We start from the raw sequence: 23,987 nt of genomic DNA, 5'->3' as shown, positions 1-23,987 counted from the left end.
ACAAGTAATACCGTATGTTTCTATATGAAGATCGGCAATTGAGATATCGCAAATTGCGAGAATCGATATCGAAAACTGCGAGATGGCAGAGTATTCTTGAAAAATATCGCATACGATATTTCGATAAAAAGCTATAGTTCATATGACATATACTATAGCTTTTCATCGAAATATCGTATGCGATATTTTTCGAGGATAAGACCGCAGGATGTCGATGTCTTTCCGTGCGGTCTCGCGAGCACTGCTCATGATCCTTGCGTATCCTTGACGTGAATTTTTTGTCTTGTGAAAAGTAAAGACGTGAATGATGATTTAAGAATTAGCCACATACGATAACGCTATAGAATTATGTGGGATGAAATTGTTAATATAAGACTCGAATGTTGAGCTGTCATTGTAAGTGTGTGTGCGTAACGTTGTTTATGGTTATAATCCATTCATTTCGATCGCAACCAGTTGCCAATTAACGAGTCAAGGATAACGGAATAAGAATAAACGGCAAACCGGATATCGTGTTTATTTTTTGTGATTTAGATTCTTGAAATACAAATCCATACAAATCTACTTCACAATCGTGTAAATGTGAGTATATATAATTACTTATTATCGTTTATTATTGTTACTTATTATTTATTACACTTATTATACTTACTATTATTATTGTTACTATAATTGTTATAATATGATTAATATTTAAGTAATAAACAAAATTATGAAGTTTCTACAAAAGCATATTGTGATTATATATTTCAGGTAATGTAATTATTTACAAATTGAAGATTATGCTAATTCCTATTAATTTGAAGCAATAACTCCAATATTGTGTAAATAAATGAAACTGATATTCTTTTATGAATGAAAAAATTTTAATTTTCTACACTATGGAACTTCTCAACCTGTATACTTTGTTTAAAATATACAGTTATATAGGAATTTATAGTGAATCGATGCTTGACCAATATAAAATGATGATAAATAGATATCAGTGGTTATGTGTAAAATAATACTGTTAATGAGGAAATATTTATCATTGTCTTTATAAAAATTGGCATAAAAAATATTTGTATATGCACGTGATGTCCAATTCTAAAAAAAGTTCTGATCATAGTCAAAGAGAAACAACGAAATTGCCATTGTTGTCTTCATGAATTTGGCATAAATATTTGTAAATATACACAATGTCGAATCCTAAGAAAAGTCCTGACTCTAGTCAGAAAGAATCCACAATGTTAGACGAGCAACCTAAAGCGACAGTAAGAAAAAAAGGAAACATGGCACAACGCAGATGTAAACTGGACTTGCATGGTTGTTTAAATCTTCAGGATATTTTATTGATATTCAATAGCCCTGTGAGTCAGGAACGAGCATGGGCATTATGCTATCAGACAACTAAGAGTCTGTCAAGTTTAACACAGAATAAATTTTATGAGATATCGGAATTCTCACAAATTGTGCTTCATAAAGATGGAAATATTCGACTTGATAACTTAGCAGGTAATGTTTTGTTTTTTGTTTTAGAATTCTAATTCCAAATACTATAAATTTGGTGCATCAATTTTAATATAAATTTTTCAACATTATTATTTTATTGCACATTTATTACTTTAGACATTTAAATATTTTATGCACTAATACAATCCCATGTCATAAACAACTTAAACAACAAATTTTCTTAATTTCCCTTAACAAATATATATTTTAGCTAATATAAAATAATCATCAACTGTGATTGTTATAGCATGGAGCATAATTAACAATCTAATTTTTATTGCAGGCTCTAAGCAACCTCTTGTTTCTGAGGAAAAAGTAATATAACTATTATTAAAATATTAAACTATATTTTGTAACGTATGTTAATTTCATTTATTAACTTTGAACTTTCTTTTTTGCACTTGTAGGCAGTAGTTTCATTGGGTATGGTGATTTTCAAGGCCTTGGATTTTGGTTCTAATGCAGAAGAGGAAATAGCTTTGTCACCGGACCTAGAAGCTCTTATTACATTGATGACAAATTGTAGTCGAGGTGAGTCAATTTCTCTCTTTAGTAGTATACAATTGTGCATTTGAGCTGAATCTTAAATTATATGAATTGAAATTTTGTTTTGTAAAATGTCATTTAATTTATTTTAATAGCATCTGAAGGCGATGTGGAGGGACGCCTGCAGGAAACTGACGACGAGGGTATTGAACGAGACTCGGGTGATACTGATGCTGACGATGATATGATGTCGAAAACCGCCGAGCGGTATACAGATAGTTCAGTATGTACCCTGAAGACTGTTCTTCAAGTAAGTTTTAATATATAGTAATATAACTAAATTATATAAATTATAAATATTATAATTTTTAAATAAGTAATAAGAACGCAGAAAAACACGATGTATCGCTTGATTTCAGATATGCGCACGGCACGTACAAAGTTTGCATGAAGATGTCGATAATTATTATCAGAATGTAATACAAACGTTCGTAGAAGAGGCTCTTAATATCTCTCAGTTTCTCGAAAAAGTGGTTGTTGATAAACAATCACAAAATTTATTTAGTATGAATGGGACTGATCATAGCTCGACTTCGCTGCAAAATCTCGACACTTTGGATTTCAATGATTGGGTAAGCTTTATTGGAATATACAAAGATAAAAAAATACACGAATTTCCGCAAAAAAAATATTGAATTTCCGTTTATGATAGAAAAAATATTTAAAAGTCCCCTTTCTTAAATACATTTCACTTATTCACATATCTTTTCCAGAAAAAAGATATACAAAAGATATAAAAATAAGATTGGCATATAATATATAATAATAATTATATGTATATAATTCGCAAGTTAAATTTATTGATTGCTAATTGCGTTTACTCTTGTAGACGGACGTTAGAATTTGGAGGGCCATCCAAGTACGTTTGTCTCGTAAAAATGTATCACAATTGTTTATTTCATTGTAGTTATATTTTTTTATTTTATTTAGAACTATCTATATTATACTATATTATAAAGTTACTGGAATCAATGTTAGCGTTTATTAAATATAATAAATGCATGCAGCACGATGATTAAGTTCACTAATATTTTTATGTAAAATTTATCATTTTATATCAACAAAATTTGTATTTATTTGCTCTAAAAAATTTAAATATTTTTTACAAGAAAGAAGAGTATTGGAAAACAATTATTGGTAAAGTTATAATTACAATGAATGAGAATTATATGCAAAAATATATAGATTATTTATATAGATTGTTATTTAGTTTATTGTGGTTGTGTGTGTGCGCGCGCGCGTGTGTGTGTGTGTGTGTTTACATATATATATTTACATATTTATTTCTATATATTGAGATATATTAGTTACTGTTTTATTTTATACCAATATAATTAATATATTTATTCTCTACTATTTTATATTATTTGTTGCAGTAATTTATAAAAATTTTATAGTTCTAGAAAATATTTTCCATTACAAAACTTAATATGTATAGTGCTAATGAATAGCATGCTCAAATTTCACAAAATAGCAGGAAAATTGTAGTAAGACGATTTTATATAATGTACATAAAGTTATTTAGTAATAGATTTATGAGAGAACAAATCCATTAGTACATTATTCATTAACACGTTATACATTTTGTTATAAGAATCTATTGATTGTAATACTGAAACATCTTTAAATATATCGCCAGGCCAGATTTTGGGTTCAAGTTATCGGCGAATTGAGGCGAGGAGTGAAGTTGAAAAAGGTAGAAGCTAATTTGGGTTCCCGGGCTTCCTCACGCGGGCAAGGAAGATCCCCGGACTACAAACTGACTCCTTACGAAATTCTGATGGACGATATCAGGGAGAGACGGTATCATCTTAGAAAGACGCCACCTACATCTTCAAGGAAAGACGCACATGCAATTATTCTCGAGTTTATTCGTAGTCGTCCACCGCTTAAAAAGGTAAGATTTGGAAAAAATAATTATCTATCGAATTGCTATTGAATTTTGTTGAATTGTTACTAATATTATATTTTACTTATAGGCCTCGGAAAGACGATTACGACCGTTACAGAAGGAATGCACCCTGAGAGAATTACTTATGGAGAGCATAAAGAAACCCCCAAAACCCTTAAGATCATCTTGCTCGAGACAAAATACTACGAAAGTTGAAGAAACATCACCTAGTAAGTCCATGCATCTTATATATTTATTCGATAGTAGATAATAGTGTTATTATAACTTTCAATTTTTTCCTTTATTATAACTTTCAATTTTTTTCCTTTTCGTTAACTTTTTATACATCTTTTTTATTTTTACTGTAGAATGTAGAAACTATACAGTTAGAAGTTGAGGAAAAACTCAGAGAGAGAGAAACAATCATTAAATATTACATCTATTAATTGAAATTGATACAATGTATTAGATAAATTTTCAAAAATAGAAAAACGAATTCTCTTGCGTCACATTATCTTTAAAATAATATTATCATACTTCTTTAATTATGTTATAAATCTATATGCAAATTTTTTTTATTTTATTTTTTTTTATTTTAAAAATTTCATTGATTTTTTATGCGTTAGGATTCTTAATAAAGTTGTTGAATAAATTTTATTTAAGGTTTGCATCATTTAATCGTTTGATTAAAGTCTATATCATACAGTCTATATCATTACATTATCAGTCTATATCATACAAGTCATGATATAGAGTACATAACTCAATACATAATAGTGTACATAACTCATATACAAATTGTTTCACGTGATTTAAAACATATTTAGTTGGTATTATTTCATTTTCATATTTTCAGTGAAGTATCAGCTATGCTTTAATGATAATCGATACGTCGACATATTGCTGTGATGAAAGTTCCATAACAGTTTATCCAATTTTTTCATCGAGATTTCTCAGACTTTTGGATTTTTTGCTTCTTAAATTATTTGCATTAGTCGATCTTGAGTTCTTAAATTGCTAAATCCGCAAATTTTAAGAACTCTAGGTTCTCTCATTTTTGTACTCGCGAATACTGGAATTTTTATATCTATTGATTTTAATATCTTAGTAGCCTGTAAATTCGAGTCATGTCGAAGGGTGCGAGGAGGATACTTGAGATCGAATCGCGCCCTATGCTGCGATAGGATGATTCACAATTTGGGGCGCTTCAGGCGCAGGCAGAAAAGAAAGAGAGAGGGAGATCCCGGACACGATGTAGACGATCAATAACTGTAAGCGTGCAAAGGTGAGCTGACGTTGCCTGAAACGTCATCGCGGCACGCCAGTCCAGTCGGATGTCAACCCTCCCTCGCGAGTTCTACGACGTTGTTCGACGTCCTGAACGATTATTTCACCGATGCGCGTCTTCCCCGTGAAATTCGCGCTAATTCTCGTATCCAAAGTGTGTTAGAGTGTGGTAATAATGATTTTAACGCGCATATATCTGTGAATAATTTCGCGAAGAATTTCTAAGTTCAGAAGAATTATTGTGATTTAAGAAGCATAGAACGCGAACAGTTGTTTGCTTCCGTTCGTCTACTTTGTAAAATATATATATAGAGATTGTAGAGTTGAAAAGTAAAATACCCAAGGATTTAGAAATTTGTTATATGTGACAAGAAAGTATGTGTCCTATCTCAATATTTATTAAAAGATAGACTCCATTTATTGGTTAAATAATTTTAAAAGTAATCTTAAAACTCTTAATAATAAGTAATCTGACAAGGACTCTACTAAATAATTAAAAGTTAATGAGTATTCTACATACAGTGTATTTTGTATAATTTTATATAATTTTGTATAATTAAACTTGAATCATTAAGTTTTAAATTTACAAATTTTTAGATTTTTAAATCCTGTTGTAAACGACAGATTTAATTATTTGTGTATATATATATATATATATATATATATATATATATATATATATATATATATATATGTAGACTTAGTTACGTTATAAAATAAAAAATTTAAGATTTAGAAAAAGTCATCACTTTATGTATGTAGAATTTTTAAAACTGAAGAGTTAATTACGAAATTTGAAGAAATTTTAAGAGTCAAAAAATTAAAAAAAATTTATAATATATACTGGAAATAATTTAAAACACTTAATATGAACTCTATAATAGGACTCTAAAGAACCAAAATTTCTTTAGTAGATTTTTTCCAAGAGTCTAAATAAGTTTAGTTGCTATAAAAATTTAAAACTCAGTAGATACACACATACTTTTTTGTAATTTTGTAATGCGCGAATATAATAATTTATCGGTTGAAGATTCGACTCTGAATTTACAATTCGTAAATTCAGAAATCTGGATCTAAGATCTATGGAATCAAAAATCGGCCTCTTGAAGAACGCGCGGGCGTAAGAACTACTCCGAACATCTTTGAAAACAAACTTCCGTAAAAGTAAGAATATGTGGATTTAAGGACCCCCACGTGCGAATGTCTCTAAATCTCTCTTCCCCAATCTTTCCTCTCATCTTTAAGGACGCTCAGACACATCCTTCGAGGCGACGAAAATGACGACGTACACTCCCGCAGTCTCCTTTTACTTCGACAAATCTAAAGACGCCACGAGATCTTGCCTGCCTCCTTTAAGATTATTGTAACATCACTGTGGTCAGGATCAAGGTTCGCTACTGCCTTCGTCGTACTTGCCACAATTATAACGCTCTTACGAACGAAATTGAAGAATGATTAAATAATATTAGACGAAGTGACTAAATGGACTAATAAGCGGGAAAGTAGGACGACGTACGATTGAAGCCGTGAATTAATTAATAGCACAAGTTCACCTTTCGGCATTAGACGAATTCCTGATATTATTTCGCAGAATCGTTTGGTGACGATTGGGAGAGAACAAGAATTAATGAAGACCATGTGAATCAACACACATAAATTGTGCAGGATGTCTCATCTTCATTGGATAAGATTTTAGCAACAAGCTGTTTGACGAAGATAAAACAAATTTCTCTTCATGAAATTTTGGTAAATTGTAATCTCTAACTTGCAAGATTTAATGTTTTGCGATTATGTTAATATTATTACAAGAAATGTTTATTTAAATTTGTTTTAAAAATAAAATAATTTTTAATTCTTTTTATACAAAAATGTTTATTTATTTTATTTTATAAATACATTGTTTATATAGTTTTTATTTGGGAAAATTTAAAACTGCAAATTCTAAATATGCATAAGTATTATATAAAAGATCTTATTCGTTGAAGATGAAGCGTCTTGTTTTTAGAAAAGAATGACAAGAAAGAGGAATACTGTCGTCCAAGTTGGGACTATGAAAACAAAAAGAAACATTAATCGTCTCGCAGAAAATTGAAGTTGAGTGAACTTGTGCTCCCTCGTGAGTCATGGCTTCAATTTTCCCAGGCAACGCGAGCGGCGTGTCTCGCATGATAGTCCTCGGAGAGGTTCCGCCGTCGCAGCCGGAGCAGGAGCAGGAGTCCGCGCAGGATGTCGCGGCCCAGTGGTTGCAGTCGGAGGATCAAAAGACCATGGCGACGTCGGGTCCTGGTGCCGGTGTCCTGACGGCACCAAGCCGCAAGAAGCAGGACGTCCCGCCGGTACCACAACCACGACAAAGGATCGCCAAGGACCGACCCGACGTCAGGGTCGTACCAGCTAGGAATCGTAAGTCGCGTAGAAGGCGCATTACGGTCGCAGGTAATCATCTCATTCATCATCGTCATCGAGATAAGTAAATACCCACGTTGTCTCCACATCTTTCTGATTGGAGGCCATTAATTTATATAAGAATAATTATAAAAGACGCTTGTCTAGTAAATTTTATTGTAACACAGAGCACACAAAATGAGTAATAAATATCCTCGTATGTATAACCGTATATGTAACATATACAGTACGTATAATATATCTTCCCTCATATTAACTGAAGGAGATTCGTCGGCGAAGCGGATTTTATAATTACTTCTATTTGGAAAAAAATTTGTTAGAATCGTAATCGTTTGTCGTTAAAGCAAGCTGATACTTTATATATATGATATGATTTGGCGAATCAAGTTTAATAAATTAAATTTGTGAGAATTTTTAATCCAAGACAAAGAGATACACGAGAATAATGGAATTACAAATATTGTAAATAGGGGCAATGAGGATAGAAAGAAATTAGAGATAAGCGTATGAAAATCTAAAATTTAAATAAAATGGAAGCGTTGAAAAAATTGGGCATGTTTGATATTTTAATAAGTCTAAATAAATAATAATAATAATAAGTCTTTACAAATGAAACATTATATTATATATCTGTTCCTTTGACTCTTCCCTTGATCATGTCTAATCGTCTCACCGCATGATGAACATACAACATTAATTGCAATGCTATTTCAGACGTTTCGCCATCAGCGTCGATCTAATCTTTGTTGTCACATTGTACTGACGAATTAATTTCGATTTTTCAGATATAACGAACAACGGAGAAGATATCAAGGAGTACGAATCATCGGCAATCCCAAAACCATCAGGAAGAAATCTGGAAGTATTGAATGCTGCCAGACGGCCCAAGAAAGTGATACCCGTGGATTTTGATTTAAAGGTATGTTTTTATGTTTTTCTTAATTAGAAAGTGTGGAAATAAATCAGTTCTTCACTTTAACGCTTCATATTTCATTTAATGGTAATCCGAGTACTATTCTCTGAACAGTTAGATGCGGAAGATGATGACGACGACGACGATGAATATTACAACGATGAGGATTTCGCCGAGACGAGGTTTGAGGAAGAGGATGAGGCTTCTAATTATTGGCACCTGAAAGATTACACTTTTGGTGGCCGGGATGTGCGAAACGGGCACAAGGATCACGAGCAAAGGGACGACGACGAAGCGGGATCAGCGAATCCTTGGCGAAAGACTGGCGGACTTCGCTTAACTAGAAACGAATATCACCGATTCTGTGATGCTCAATTAGAATGTAATTGTTATGAATTATATTCAAACCGTTTTTCGCACTTTTTTTTATCATAGCACTTAAAGATACAACGTCTTATTTGTTATATTTTGTGTACGATATCTTTATTCAAATTACAGCTTACGATTTGGCGACGCAATGTCCTTCCCGGAGAGCGTCTGCAAAAAGACATTCTGCGAAGTGCGTTGTACCGTTAATGTCGCTCACAGGGACGACATCTTTGCCGCAGTCGCGACCGCAGAGTCGGCAGCATGCCGGTCTCACGGATTCATCATTGAGTCAAGGTCCAAGTCCCAATATCAGTCTAAACCCAAGCCCGAGTCTCAGTCCGCAGCCACGAGCAAGACAACCACGCCGGGCATACACGATCGCTGAGGGCAAAGACGAGAAAGTACCTGGTGAAGAATGGGAGGATGATACTGATCGGGTAAGAAACATCATTTTCTAATTATCTCAGATACACAATGACTATTCAAGCAAATAGACTAAATTGAATGATCCAAATATATAAAGTGTTCTGTAATTTGTGATTTTTATCTCAATTATAACTTCCTTTTGAAATAAATTAAAAAGTTTAATTTATTTTTTATAAATTAAATTTTATTATATTCAATAAAAACAAATTATTTATCAAACGAATAACTGCCATCGTTGTCGTAATATTTTACCACAACATATAATGCATAAATATTAGCATTGCTACTTTTTGCTGAGAATTGAACTGTTCCAATATATTTTTTTACCTGCAATTTTAACAATCACGATAGTTGATAGTTGAAGAAAAACTTTAGTTAAAGAAAATATATGTAGCAAAAATATATTCTTCGGTTGATTTCAATTGCACTTAATCACATTTCACAGAAAGCGACGCTCGGGGACATGCTGCTGGATGAAAGGCTCTCGTTAACATTGGACGAGATCGTTCACATTCGCAGTGTCCTCACGAAGGCCGAACTAGAGTCCCTTCCTGTAGAAGGACGCGTGAAAGAAGATGTGGAGAAACGACGCGTTTGCTTCCTCTGTCTGAAAACACGCTTTGGTTTATTGGGCCCTTGGGGCCAACGCTGTCGCTTGTGCAAAAGAACCGTCTGCGTGAAATGTTATTCAAAAGTGAGTATACATCGACATATTTTTCGTGTACGTCACGTATATATTTATGATAACGATTATTTGAATGCGAGTATTCTGCTAAGCTCGACTACAGTAGTACAGGAAATTTCAAATTTAACGAAAAATTATTATTGTCAAAATTTCAAGTCGATATATGAAAGATAGCTTCGATATCTTCAAGATAAATCCTTGAATTCTTACATCTTGAATTCTTTAGGCACTCTTAAAACGTTTAGGCTTTTAAATTCTTGTATATTTTTCTTAGATCCTTAGATATATTTGAGGCTTTTATTTGGTGGTTATTATTTTACATAAAGTGAATATTAAAATGTAATTCTTAGATTTTTAGCTCTGTTTAAATCCTAAATTCGTTTCTCTCAAGAATAGAATCAAAGTCTAAGTCTAAGAATTGGTTCACGACGACAAATCTACGTATAACGGTGAATCTAAACTAACTTCGATTTATTATTCGGTTATTTTAGATGCGGATACCGACAGAGCAGTTCGCTCGGGTGCCGGTCGTGTTACTTTCTCCCGGACTATTACTCTCACCTACGGAAGCGGAAAGTAGCAGCGGTAGCGGTGGCGGTAAAAGTCCCTGGTTGAGGAACACAAGTGCTGTCGGTTCGGCACCGGCCTCTCCTGCGTCTAGGAGAAAGGATTCCGCGTTGCGCACTGGTACACCTGCTTCGACGCCAACGACGACACCTGTCTCTGCACTGACGCCGATGTCGACACCACCCTGTCACGCGCGTCGAGAAATAGAAAGTCAAGGAATGGACAAAAGGTCAGTGAGAATCGCTATGTCATATTACATACTAATGCAGAATTATAATTTGTTATTGATGCTGATTCTACGTGAAGAAACAAATTGCATATGTAGAATGACCTCCTCTTTCTAATACCGCTAATAGTAGACAACTTTGCACGGTAACTAGAATCTGGAAAATACAGATTATTTTAATTTTGCGAAACTAATCATTTAACAGAGATACTCGTAAAATAGAAACAAGGAAGAAAGGTTACTGTATATCTGCCTTATTATTAATAATATTAATCAATAAACAAAATTTTGTATCACTTTTTCTAATTATAACAAATGGTTCATGCAGATGCTATAAGGGTAGTGGCAGTCCCGCTGCTCTCTCGACCACGAAGACGTTCTCGACGTCCAGCGGACCGAGTGCCGAGCAACGTATGGCTGCGGAACGATTGCGCGGCGTCGCCGTCGTTGTTTGTCACGACTGTCGTATCATGGTCATTCAGATAATCAAGAGCTCGAGAACGACACGCGCTACGATACGCAACAATGTCATCTCTCGCCTCACCTTGAACCTCTCCCCAGCGTACGTCTAATCGTCGCCTCTTCGCGAGATGTCCGTCAGTAAGTTCCGGTACACCGTTTCGCTATTGTTTCTATGTTTACTTTGCGCAGCTCGCGTTTGTTTTGAACGCATTCTCCATTGGCAATGAGAACAATCGCTGTCATTCTTACAACGTGGAAGTCGGAAGGAGGAAATGTTCTATGCGCAGGCATTTGTTTTCGTTGCGAGATGTGAGAATATATTCATATGAAAAGTGGATATGTGTAAGATGCGGTACATAGCGCGAATCAAAGATTGAAATCGATATAATTCCGTTGGGTTTAATCCTCATTAGCAAAGATAAACAAAGAAATGTATTGTGTCAATAGATATATTTTAGTTGTCTACAAATGAACATATTAGTGATCCTGTTTGTCTTCTTTATATTCAAATTTGAACTCTGCAAAATTGTATCAATTTCAATGAATAATTCAAACTGATTATTTATAAACGATTTGCTTTACGCGTTGTAATATTTATTTCGAGCTAAAATCTTTATTTTCTCTTTTTATTTTCTTTATATATTCACAAATCCGTCAAAGTTCCAAAATCTAAAGACTGTTGCTTTTGTAAGATATTTAATGCTCTACTTCCAAATGTCTTTGACTTTTGTACAGGAAAGTTTTTTTTTTATTATAAACCCTTCTATATCAGAATGTGAAAAATCTATAAGATTAAAAACTTCGATAGTTACAAATCCAAAGACTTAAAAATCTGTGAATTTGTAAATTTCAGATGACCAACTTCTTTGCGCATCAGTTAAAAACATTTTTTAGAAAGAGCATTGTATTATTTTCTAATAGACAAGTGTACCAATGCGCGAGGTATAATATTAATTTTTCAATTAGATTGTACTGTATCTTGCATGTCCATATTTTATTTGAATAACTTTTGTGATTTAGTATGTTATTTATTAGCACTAGAATTCTCAGAATATTTTTATTTGTCTCAAACAATGTTGATCTTGGATAGACAAAAATTTATGGAATTACGTATAATTTATCTATTTATATGATTTTTTGTCGTTTCTCGTTATATTTATTATTTGTTATTTATATAATTTATCATGATATCTTCATGATCAAAGTACCAAAGAACTTAAGATCCAAGCAGCTAAAGACTTAAGAATTATACTTAAAGATTCATTTAATATAAAATAATGCACATCTAAAACTTCAAATATCTAAAGATCTAAGGATATGTAAGAATTTAAAAGCTTACGTGTTTTGAGAATGTAAACCTAAAGTAAAAATTTTGGGATATAAGGATTTGAAGATTTACGAATTGAACAATATAACGTTCTAAATATGTGAAGAATTCAGAATCTAAGAAATCAAAGAAAAATTAAAGGCCGGAAATGTAAAAATTCAGTTTGTGTGAATAATCTAAACAATTAAGGACTCTGTACGTGTTAGGAAAATTCAAGATACGAAGACTCCATAATGTTTCCATAAAACTGACTTTTTACAAAAATCTGTACTTTTATCCCGCAAATCTTTGATTTCCAAGATTGTCACTAGCAAATTTAAATCCTTCATACCATAAATGATGATGAATATGATACTTTATAACATGAATTCTTAAATAAATAAATATTCATAGATATACTTCGCTTTTACATATCCTTGGACTCCGATGTGCTTCATTATGCGAATTCTTGATATCATAAGTCTTTAACATTATATATCCTTAATATTACAAAGATTCTTAAAAGCAAAATCTTTGGCTGCTTACTCGTATAAATCCTTTCCATTGATTCTCTTGTGTCTCAATAGTTTTTCAAGATGGAAAATCCCATTATTAGATGGAACCCCGATTATACACATTTGAATTCACTAAAAAAAAATTACGATCCACTTGCGATCTCTGGTTTCATTTTTTCATTATTTATACCAAATATTACAGGTTTATAAATAGTTCCGAAATGGTAATATAATGTTAATTTAGCTTTTAATAAAATACACAAAATTGCGAAAATTAAAGTATGCAATATTGTTAGCCGTTTTAGAAATGGAGGCAGAACCAAGTGGGGACAAGCCTTATAAAAATAGTGATCGATGATAACTCGCGTAGAGAGCATTCTTATATATTGTAAAATATTACCGTCGATCTTCCATACAAATAATAACGCATTTAAGAAAATGTATTTGAAAATTAAACTATATTCGTCTCACTAGAGAGTATACAAGATATTTCAAAAAGATATATATACATATATATATATATATAGCTAATCACATTTTAAGACATATGCAATTCGACTGTTAAACTGTAAGTGATGAAAATGAGTGAATATTAATTTGAGACTTTTATTTTCTGCTATTTTGAAGATTTGGTTATTTTTTACTTTTTCTAATGGTATCAAGGTATAAAATGAAAAATTAATTTCTATAAGTAAAGGCTATAAGTAGTAGCGTTATATATATATATATATTGAGCGATTTCGATATCATATTTACATAATCGTCCAATTAAGTAAATAAATTAAATACGGACCAATCTTTTGCTTAGTAAATTAATCATCAAGCACCTTTGCTATGTATTGTATGATATCTTTTTAAGATATCTTGTATAAACAATAATAATGTTCTGAAAAAAATAGATTGAAGACATGTCGTGGAAAGGAAGCGGATATAAAAATTATTGATGCGATTTATTGTAACAATATCTTCTCGTGTCAGTGGGTAAACAAATTTAATAGAAACATTAGATAAGGTATAAAAAGAAAATATAAATGAGAAATAGGTTCATATAATGCATGTCAATGAGGGTCTAGAAATAATATCAATTGATCACCCGATGTTATTAATCAGATATTTAGTAACATCAATATCGAAAAGATCGTATGTTAATTATTCTTATTGCACCTAAGCGCGAGAAAAATAAATTGTAATTATTTGCTGTAGAGCTAATTAATTGTTAGGATTTATTTATTATTATTTTGCGTGCCATTCGTACAGATGAGCGCGTAGAGATATGTATAAACGGATTATATTCTATTAATTGTATATATTGTAAATGAATTCTGTTTCGCATTGTAAAATACGTACTCACAACGATATTATTTATTTCAGATATAATTTATTATTTAAGGTGCGAACGAAGCTGTGACAGTGGTGATTGTTGTTAGAAAGATGTATATAGGTGAGAAAATCGGCGATCCGGCGTAAGTGATCCTGACCGTGATCCTGATATAATATGATGCAGAGAGTACAAAGAAGTGACATAACGAATTATAAAGTTCCGCTGCGAGTAACTGCGAAGTGTTTCAATGTTAAAGTCGATAAATAATATATGAACAATTAGGTTTGTTGTAAAAGCTTTGCAAGGATCTGAAATATTCAGGATGATTACGGTTACAGACGTTACGCAAAGATCCGAGAATCGAAGGATTCACGGGTTCTAAGAAAAGATCTAATGGCATAATGAAAGTTATTGAAAGTGCGAAAAATTGAAAAGAAAATTGAAGGATCTAAAAATATCAAAAAGATCCTTAAATTCCGAAAGCACAAATACTTCATGCACGAAAGCGAAATTGTTATTTACATAGATCTCATTCTTTAAATTCTTCTTTCCCTTTCTCTCTCTCTCTCTTCGAACGAGATTTATTGTCCAATATATATATAATATATATATATATACATATATTTGCGTTTTAGGTTATATGAAAATATTAAAATGGTTGAATTGAAATACATCGAAGAAGTTGTGGAATCAAAGGGATTACACAGGGTAATAGAGATAGTAACAGTGAATTTTGAAACCAGGTATCATTTTCATATATCCTATATTAATTCGAAAATCTCTTGGAAAATATCTTATTTGGATCCTGGATCTTTAGAGATGTTTTCCATTCTCACAATTCATTTTCGAACTCTTAAAAAATTTATAGATATTTTCTAAAAGAAGAGAGAAATATACAAGAGATTCAAGGATTTGAAGAACTTGAGATTCTGCGTAAATTACTGCAGGACTTTTGTAAGAACGATATGCGTTGCGCGAGCTACAGGTGTTTTTTCGTTTAGGTATGTGTTTAGGAGAATTGTTCAATTAGGCAAATTAGAATTTATCTTTTCAGGCAAAATGTATCCGCTTCGTTTTATCGTTATTCGCAGAAGCTTAAACGATGTAAATTTGCAACTATAGCTGGCTATAATAATATAAGTGATGATATGATGAAATATAAAAACAAAAAAAAGAGGAAAATAAGAAATAAAGATATCTTCGAAATGTTAATATCTTTTTATCGTCAGTGTATTCTTTCATATTCAATTTTCACTGACATCAGCTTTTTATTGTCTCCATGTTATTTTGATATTTTTAACAAAATAATTCTTCATAGAGTAACATTTATTTTTTATTTGCTTCGTTATGCTATCTAAAAGATAAAAATTAAATTCACTGTTAGATTGTTTTTAATTGTTAGATATAAATTCCTTTAAGTTATCACTATTGCGACCGAAAAAATAACAATCATCTGTTAATCATACATCACTTTTATTTCGATGCTTATTACATAAAAACAAGCAAGATCGTGATATGCAAGGATAATGAAAGGGTCCACGGATCCTTCGGATCATAGATTTCATACATCTATAATTTTTTATTTTCTTTGTTAATTTATGACCCGCGCATTCTCATTCCGCACGTTCGCACATTTGACGCAAAGTGTGAAATTAAATTTGCTCTTTCGATATTTCAACATGCTACTTACGCGAATCCCGTTCAACCTATATCGAAGGACAGCGTTCGAAAAATAGCCTTATTTAGCATTGAATGTGCGTACAATCAGAGAATACGGGTCCTCTCGATTTCTCGAAACCCTGAAACTTTAAGCTTCCAGGTACCTCTACCTCCTTTTCCTCCTTGTATAATTTTGATTATATCGGCGTGATATATCTTATATATCACTGGACACGAACTACCAGACGCTGCACTTGTTCTTGGGATTCATCGGCGAGTTCGGCGGGCAGTTGAAAGCCCTGGCGAAGTCTTTGCTGTTCGACAGCGGACCTAACACGCGTACCGGACCCGGCGAGTGCACGCTGCTGCGTATCTTGGTCAGCGCGTCTTCCGGTCTCATGGAGCCGCACCAAATCTGAGCGTAGTTGAGGAAGAATAGCTGATCGTGTGTAAGGTTCACTCCTGGCAGCAACGGCTCCTCGCCGTGGATGGAAACCCATTTTTTGTAAGCCTGTTCGATAAAAAAAAGAATTACGCTGTCAAATGAAATTTTTGTTGCATGTAAAATTATTATTTTTAGCATTTCCCGCGTTTATTTTCTACCAAATATGTGAAAATATATATCTGTGTCGTATTTTTCAATCTTCATATTTATTTAGATTTTAGAGTCGTCACATATTTGACTTATCTGCGTCATTTATTTTAAGATTTACACACGAGGAATTTATCCGCGTACGGAAGAAATCCATGAATGTTTTAAACAAATGTTGAAAGTTTGATATTATCATACTCAGAATTTCTTTTCCTAATCAATTTTTCTTTTTAAATTTGCAGAATCCTGAATCCTTGAAATCGAAAATTATTTCGGAAGATATTGTCTGCTAATGTGTTTTTATTATTACCCTGAAAGACTGCTTGAGACCACCATTATCCGCGATATTTTCTCCTTGGGTCATCCTGCCATTGATGTACAGATTTACTTCCTGCAACTTATATTTGGAATACTGATCCACGATGCATTGCGCTCTCTTACGAAATGCTCTGATAGTAGCGTTATTCCACCACTGCATCATGTTGCCGTCCTTATCAAACTGGCGACCCTTGTCATCAAAGCCATGGGTGATCTCGTGACCGATTACTACGCCAATACCGCCGTAATTCAAGGACTTGGGAAAGTGCTGGGAGTAAAAAAGCGGCTGCAGAATTCCCGCAGGGAATACTGAAATGCCATAATAACAACAGCGATTAATGTCGGTTAGTATCATTAAAGAAATAATATACACGATTGTTAAATCCCTTTTAGATCCTTGGGCTATTTAATTTTTATGTTCTTCTAGAACATAAAATTTTTTCGGATTCTCAAGGATTTCTTTCTTTCTCGAATTTTCATGAGATCGTTAAATTTTTAGTATCTTATTATCGTTAAATTAAGTAATATAGTATAGCGTATATGAAGTATCTTTTATATAGTATCTTTTGCGTTAAAATTCTTGAATACTTGAATTATTGTATACCTTAAGTCGCGTAATTAAAATTAACTACTTTTGTTAACATATTCTCACCTATGTCATTCTTATTAGGATTGTAGAAAGCATTCACCACAGCCGGCTCGGTTGACCATTTGTTCTTGTCGACCGGCATTCGCAGCTTTTGCAGATTATGGTAAGCGTCGTACTTCAATACGGCAAGAATGTTCTCCAAGAAGTGATTTTCCGTTATGTTCAACTAAAACAATCCTTCATATACAACGAGCAAAGTCCAGCAGATTTGATCATCATCAATTTTAAATGTGTGACGAAGGTAACAAATAAGCGAGAAAAATAGATTATTTTTTCGATTCTTTATTATTCTTATCTTTAATATTCTATCGAAATATGACATTATGTCATTACCATCACGTATTCCAACGAGAGCTCGAGTGGATCTTTAAGAAACTCGGGATATCCGATTCGCTCGTTCATTGAGTCCGCCTTCTTCTTCGCCACCATCCGAGTTTCGTCATCCATCCAATGATTTTCAGCCAACAATTCGTTAAAAGCCTCGCGAATCGTTCGTATCATTTCCAAAGCAGTCTCCTAAAACAAATTCGAGAACGAAATTCTAATCTATAAAGCGAAAACGATGAATTTAATCATCGCTATATCTCTGAAACAAAGGATACTCTCACCTTACTTTCGTGATTAAAATTGTCGCGTATAAAAAGGGCTCCAACTGCCATTCCAAGTTTCTTATTGGTCCACTCGACACATTGCGACCATCTATTCCTTTCGCTGAGTATCCCCAATAGGATCTTGCGAAACTCAATTCGCTTCTGTTGGTACTCGTCGATCATGTGAGGCATAATCGACATGACGAGCCGCCACAAAATATAATTATGTAGAGTCCTGCGAACATATACATAATCATGTAATGCTATCTTATATATTTGCTTTTGAATTAATGCGATGACATTTGTCCCTTCGTGAATATCTTTGGGCGCGTCGAACAATATGAATACGTGCTTGGTTGCATATCATGCAATTCGTCTAATCGAAAATTTGAAGATCTATAGAATCTAATTTCTACAGTTCTCTTGTGTGAAAATTGTCTGAAAATGTATTGTCCTCACCTGCGATCCGTCTTCGAGATTATACGACCCATCTGCACGAAGTACGGCATCGCGTACGCTACGACGGGCTCCTCCTCATTGATCGGCACGTTGATGAACTTTTGCAAATAAACAAGCCACTGCAACTCCGGCACTTCCCGCTGCAACTCGTGCAACGTTAGTTTCCGATAAATCGCCGAGGTATCGTGCCTATCCGCTTCTGGTAATGAGATCTGAAGCCAGGAACAGCGATCATAGAAAGAGCGGATTGTCAAAAGATCGCGACGAACACAAACACACGACGTACGTTAGCAAGTTGCTTCTCTAAAACGATCACCCGGTCGAACTCTTCGGCCGCCGAACGGGGATTTGCTCCCATCAGCACGGCGACGTTTGTCATGTAATTGTGATAAGCTTTTAGTTCGGGCTCGCTGCTTTTCTTCAGATAGTAATCTCTACCGGGTAACGCCATTTGCATCTGATCCAACTGCGTAGATAGATTAAAATATTATTATAATAATATAAATTATATCATACACGTATTAAGAGCGTAACGGTAATAAGACAACATTCTAAAACAATTGCAATAGTAATTCTACAACGACGGGACTGTTATCCTGCTGAGCAACAGGCTGCTTTCAACTCAGGTCGATATCAGACTGATCAAATCTGCAGATTAGATTTGTATCGCGGAAACAAGTTAGAACAGGAAATTTTACAGTATAATTTTAAAAAGAAAAATTTCCGTTCAAATAATTAGATTATCAATATAAAATAAGTAAGACATTTATCGTCACGCTTAATTCCGCGCATTTGCTTTATCTGCAATTAAACGTTATTTTTCTCATGTGTGTGTGTTTCTCGCATTAATTAATAATTTATAATTTACAGGGTTCAAACTGAAGGTTCAAGAAGTAAATTTAATTCTCGACACTGGCCTCAACTTTGTCGCGTGGACCTTATTTTCAGCAGGATAATATGTTACGACGTTGACATGTTGTACAGCCGTCGACCAATGGGCCTTACTTTGCCGGCGCACCTGCAGGATGTTGGCCGAGGAGTTCTTGTCGTCTGGGCCGACCCACTGCTCTATCAGCACACCTTCATTATACTCGCCTCGTATACGACCCAAAAGGACCTCCAGGGAATAAGGCGGTGGCTTCCAAGATGTACCCACCACCGCTGGCCATCCTCCAAGGCTCTCCAAGATGTTCTTTAGAGTGGTGTCTCCGATTTCTCGTATGCGAGCTACGTATTTATGTCAATGTTGTTTGTTTAAATTATGCAAAACACGTGTTTTACACGTGTCTAAAATTTATTTTAGTAAGAAAACACTGAGATACAAAATGATAGATATCAAGGATGAATTATTTATTGACCTGAAGTCAAATCTATTAATTGATTAATTGATGAAAGATCTTGTGCTATCTAGTTAAATTAGTATAGTAAAATAAAAATTTTGAAAGCAAGTAGAAAGTAAAAAATAAAATAAATTCTGATTGTCAATTTTGCTGTGATCTAGATATCTTTCTTGATTATTAGAGCAAAATCAATCCTCGAGACGTGAACTGCGACTGAAAAAGAACGCGATCCTGCAAGAGCTATTATGTGTATTGTTTATACCCACGGATGTCCATACACGACTTGTAAAACATCTTCGCCTTGAGAGTGGCATTATTGTCGTCTACATTGGGCGGTTCCTCGAGGATGCGCTTCAGGATCACCTGCAACTGATCGGCTAGGACCTCAAAGGTACTAATGGAGCTCCTATCCTCCGGTATCACGTGCAATCGATTCCACGTGCCACAGGCGTATTGGAAAAAATCGACACAAGGCGACGCAGTGCGATCCATTGCCGCCAATAAGCTCGCCGCTATACATATATTAATGAATACTCTTTTTTATTCATCCCAAGTAGTCTTTCTCGTAGCGTTACTAGTGTGTTCATAGTTATTGATCTATTTGCGGCATATAATATAAATATAACGTACTAATATCACGCGATTAAGAGTAATAACTTACAAGAGTTAAATCAGTAAAAACTTAAAGTTCTAATATAATTGTCATAATGTCATAATTGTCATAATGTAATTTACTTTAACTGGAAAAAAAATCTTTAAGACATGAATAATAGAATTTATATACAAAATATATAAAAGAAATTACCTGTTCTGACGCATTCTTCCGACATACAAACGTCTTGATCTGAAAGTAGAGAAAGAAAAAATATTTGAATTTAATTCTCATGTTCTAAATTATTCAATTTTATTTTCTCATGTTCATAAATTATTCAATTTTATAAGATTATTCAATTTTGTAAGATTCTATATCTTTATACGTTTATTTCAATTCTCGGTTTTACCTTAATAAAAGACAAACATCTATATTGAAAAAGAAAAGAAAAAAAAGAAGTAGAAAACACGATTCACAAAGTATATGCAATAGTTTATGATGCAGATGATGCACAGCTAAAACTCACAAGGCTCTCGAACGCATTCACGAGTGGTGTTTAACGCCAGTAGTAAAAGTATGAAGAGGCAAGTGGCCAACAGAGCAATGGCCAACACGCCCAACAGACGTTGCCTACTCGCCGGTCCTCTTCGTCTTCGTGTAATCGAAGTGGCACGTGTCACACCTACTGGTCTCCGTGGCCTAGTTGGAGGTTGGAGCACGGTTGTGGTAATTCCTCCGCGTGGACCGTAAGTTACCTAAATTGGTAATAAACGTAGGACATAGCAACGCGAATGGATCACGCATATAGTCACATATTTCGTCATAACAGATAGAAATGAAGAAAAGAGAAGTGTCTCAATAACAGCAAAAATTTAGTATAATATAATAACGAGAAGCTACATAGAAGATATATGTAAATTTATATGTAAATTACATAAAAGTCTTTGTATATAACTTCGCATCTCGAAGAGTGTCATGCCGATCTTCGTCCTAATAATAGCAAATAGTTTAATAAAATTTGGCAATAACGAGAAGCTATACGTAGAAGATGTATAGAATTTACATATAAGTTATATAAAAGTCATTGTTTACAGCTTGGCATTACGGAGGGTGTCATGCCGATCCTCTTCGAGGACGAAACTGGTTTAATCGCCGCGGAGTTGCGCACGTTCATACCTGAAGAGAATTCGCAATGGGCGTAGTGTCTTGACCAGCTGATCCCGGCTCTGCAGGCAAGTCGCCTGACGATGGCTCGGTGACGACGGTGGTTCGCAGATATCCATTGTTTCCCTCCGACTTCATCCTCGCCGACCTGATCCTCCGCAGGACGCCCGCTCAACGGTGGTGGGTAACTCTCGCTCATCGAGAGAAGCGACAGTTGGTCGTAGTGCGCGGCGACTCTTCGTGAGGTTTTTATGAGGAGCGGAGAAGACGGGAAGGTGTTCCCGGGCTCGCGTACACGAAAGTCGCGCGCGCAGGTACTATTCCTTTTAGCATGAATTTGAGCTGTCAGTCGCAGGTTACGACGGTGACGCGGGCGCGAACGTGCCGCGATCCTGCGAGAGAGCCGAGTTTCGCGGCGTGTTCGCGCGCCTATAAGGACGCCGGTCGATCATCGTCGGGGGGGGCAAGCGAAGGTCCTCTTCAAGCGAATATCGGGAACCTTGAAATTGCGTGCCGGGATTCTTTCGTGCGTGGTAAACTTTCGTATAAGATAATAATAATAATAATCTGGTTTAGCCGCTTATATATTAATACGAAGCTTATATATTAGGAAATGTGTCGCAAAAATCGCGTTTCTCTCTTCTTATTTATTTCTATTTTTAATTTTCGATATTCGCACCCACGGTCTTGGTGTCGCAAATGAAAAGTCTGTTGGAACAATGTCAGCAAATAGTTAATTAAAATTGATCAGGTAAAAAAGGTTTATTACTCACTCACGCTGTGGAAACTTAATTCACGGAATTATTTTATATACCTAAATTCTAAGTTTCCATCACCTATAATTTGTAAAATTATTTATGCCACGACGTGAAAATAGTGTCATTTTCCTTATTTTGCATAATTCGTCGTAGCTTCTATAACCAGTGATTCAAAATGCGTAATTTTTTATGTATCGTAAACACCGATTATCTGCTATAATTATATTATGATGATAGACATACAAAAAACTAATATATATAAAAAAAACATAATAACAGTAAATATAGATTAAAAGATTGTGTTAATTAAATCAATTCCTATAAATTTCAGATAAATCCGCTACACTGATTGTCAGAAAAGAATCAAGATCTCCGACATAGGAACAACTATTACAGTTTCAGCGTTTAAACACAATGTACCTCAATTAATTCTCAATACCTCAATTAATTAACATCGGAGAAACATTCATTGAGGATTACACCGATATCACTGTGTTTTGTTCACCGCAACGAGAAAACGAGCAATATCCATCGAAGTAATCAAAACGCGAAAGGGTTCCCGAGAGGACTCCGACTGAATCCTTCGTCGGTGGCGTAGGCGCGTGCAAAAAAAAACACAAGTAGGGCGAGTTCACATTCGCTCGTAGTATAGAAGCAACAAGCGTCCTGCGAAAAACTGTCGGAGGTGTCGATCGAAGCCACCACTACCACCACCACCACCACCGCTACCACAGCAGCAGCAGCGCGCGCGATTCCGACGAGGGGTGAGAAACGGGTCGCAAGAGGGTGCAGGAGTGAGCAGGAGCACGCCTTGCAAAGATGTGAAGAAGGTGTGGGGGTGCGAGGTCGAGGGAAAAAAAAAAAAAAACTGGTCGATGCTGCAATGCAGCGCAATAGCGGCTCGAGATACGACACGTAGCGGCGGCGGCGCGAAGCTACTTAGGGGTTGATGAAAGACCGTGCTCAAGGATACTGTGAAATAAACGAAATCTTCCCGACGTAGAAACTTGACAATAAAAAGAATCAACGATGATTCGCATGTGCATAGGACCGCGCTAGAATTTGCCCGAAAATAACTTGCTGTCTAGCCTTTATCGTCTTATCTCCGATAAAATTTAGTATTTCTATATCTTCATCGTCATTCTATTCATCATCCTAATAACAGTTATCAATATTAGACAGTACGCTTATGTAAATGGAGTTTATACAATGTTAATTATATTACATTATGTTATATTAATTAAATAATAATTAACGAGTGTTAATTATATGCGAATTTTGTAATAAAATGTTATACCTGCAAAGGATTCCTCCGACATCGTTTTGGCGTGTGCGATTCTAATTCGCATCGGTTGCATATCGACCGAGTTGTTTGGGAGCTGCCCTCTGTACAACTCTCGCGAATAACTTGAGCGACTTGCACTCCATCTTGCATGGAATATCGCGGTGAAATTC

At 34.5% G+C, this 23,987-nt stretch overlaps 2 protein-coding genes across 10 annotated transcripts; one reads left to right on the top strand and one right to left on the bottom strand.

Annotated features, from left to right (window-relative positions):
- The first annotated feature begins 199 nt into the window (after nucleotides 1-199).
- LOC116843908 (protein spire) lies at nucleotides 200-15,623 on the top strand. 5 transcript variants are annotated; one of them, XM_032814822.1, is made up of 16 exons: nucleotides 200-582; nucleotides 754-1,494; nucleotides 1,775-1,806; nucleotides 1,899-2,022; nucleotides 2,133-2,287; nucleotides 2,397-2,609; nucleotides 2,867-2,896; nucleotides 3,677-3,934; nucleotides 4,017-4,158; nucleotides 7,358-7,618; nucleotides 8,407-8,540; nucleotides 8,649-8,916; nucleotides 9,033-9,340; nucleotides 9,775-10,023; nucleotides 10,506-10,810; nucleotides 11,136-11,379. In XM_032814822.1, exons 2-16 carry the CDS (start codon nucleotides 1,179-1,181, stop codon nucleotides 11,377-11,379), a joined length of 3,039 nt encoding a protein of 1,012 aa, XP_032670713.1. In that variant the 5' UTR covers nucleotides 200-582; nucleotides 754-1,178. The 5 variants fall into 5 exon arrangements, with proteins under 5 accessions (XP_032670713.1, XP_032670710.1, XP_032670712.1 ...); XM_032814819.1 differs by having other exon boundaries at nucleotides 7,358-7,651; XM_032814821.1 differs by lacking the exon at nucleotides 2,867-2,896 and having other exon boundaries at nucleotides 7,358-7,651; nucleotides 11,136-15,623.
- On the bottom strand, nucleotides 14,964-23,971 carry LOC116843909 (neprilysin-1-like). Of its 5 annotated transcripts, none has more exons than XM_032814825.1 (13): nucleotides 23,830-23,971; nucleotides 21,787-22,273; nucleotides 21,137-21,365; nucleotides 20,824-20,862; nucleotides 20,285-20,530; nucleotides 19,697-19,905; nucleotides 18,965-19,144; nucleotides 18,679-18,890; nucleotides 18,238-18,454; nucleotides 17,963-18,145; nucleotides 17,633-17,795; nucleotides 16,973-17,289; nucleotides 14,964-16,581 (listed from the first exon to the last, which is right to left on the bottom strand). In XM_032814825.1, exons 2-13 carry the CDS (start codon nucleotides 21,910-21,912, stop codon nucleotides 16,309-16,311), a joined length of 2,394 nt encoding a protein of 797 aa, XP_032670716.1. In that variant the 5' UTR covers nucleotides 21,913-22,273; nucleotides 23,830-23,971; the 3' UTR covers nucleotides 14,964-16,308. The 5 variants fall into 5 exon arrangements, with proteins under 5 accessions (XP_032670716.1, XP_032670720.1, XP_032670719.1 ...); XM_032814829.1 differs by having other exon boundaries at nucleotides 21,787-22,097; nucleotides 23,830-23,902; XM_032814828.1 differs by lacking the exon at nucleotides 23,830-23,971 and adding an exon at nucleotides 22,953-23,397 and having other exon boundaries at nucleotides 21,787-22,097.
- Nucleotides 23,972-23,987: the final 16 nt, after the last annotated feature.

The sequence above is a fragment of the Odontomachus brunneus genome, unplaced genomic scaffold (assembly GCF_010583005.1).
Source record: "Odontomachus brunneus isolate Ranch 3 - 2012 unplaced genomic scaffold, Obru_v1 Obru_scaffold_036, whole genome shotgun sequence".
Lineage (NCBI taxonomy): Eukaryota > Metazoa > Arthropoda > Insecta > Hymenoptera > Formicidae > Odontomachus > Odontomachus brunneus.
Note: the sequence above shows the minus strand (reverse complement) of the source record. Positions and strands in the feature narration are given on the sequence as shown.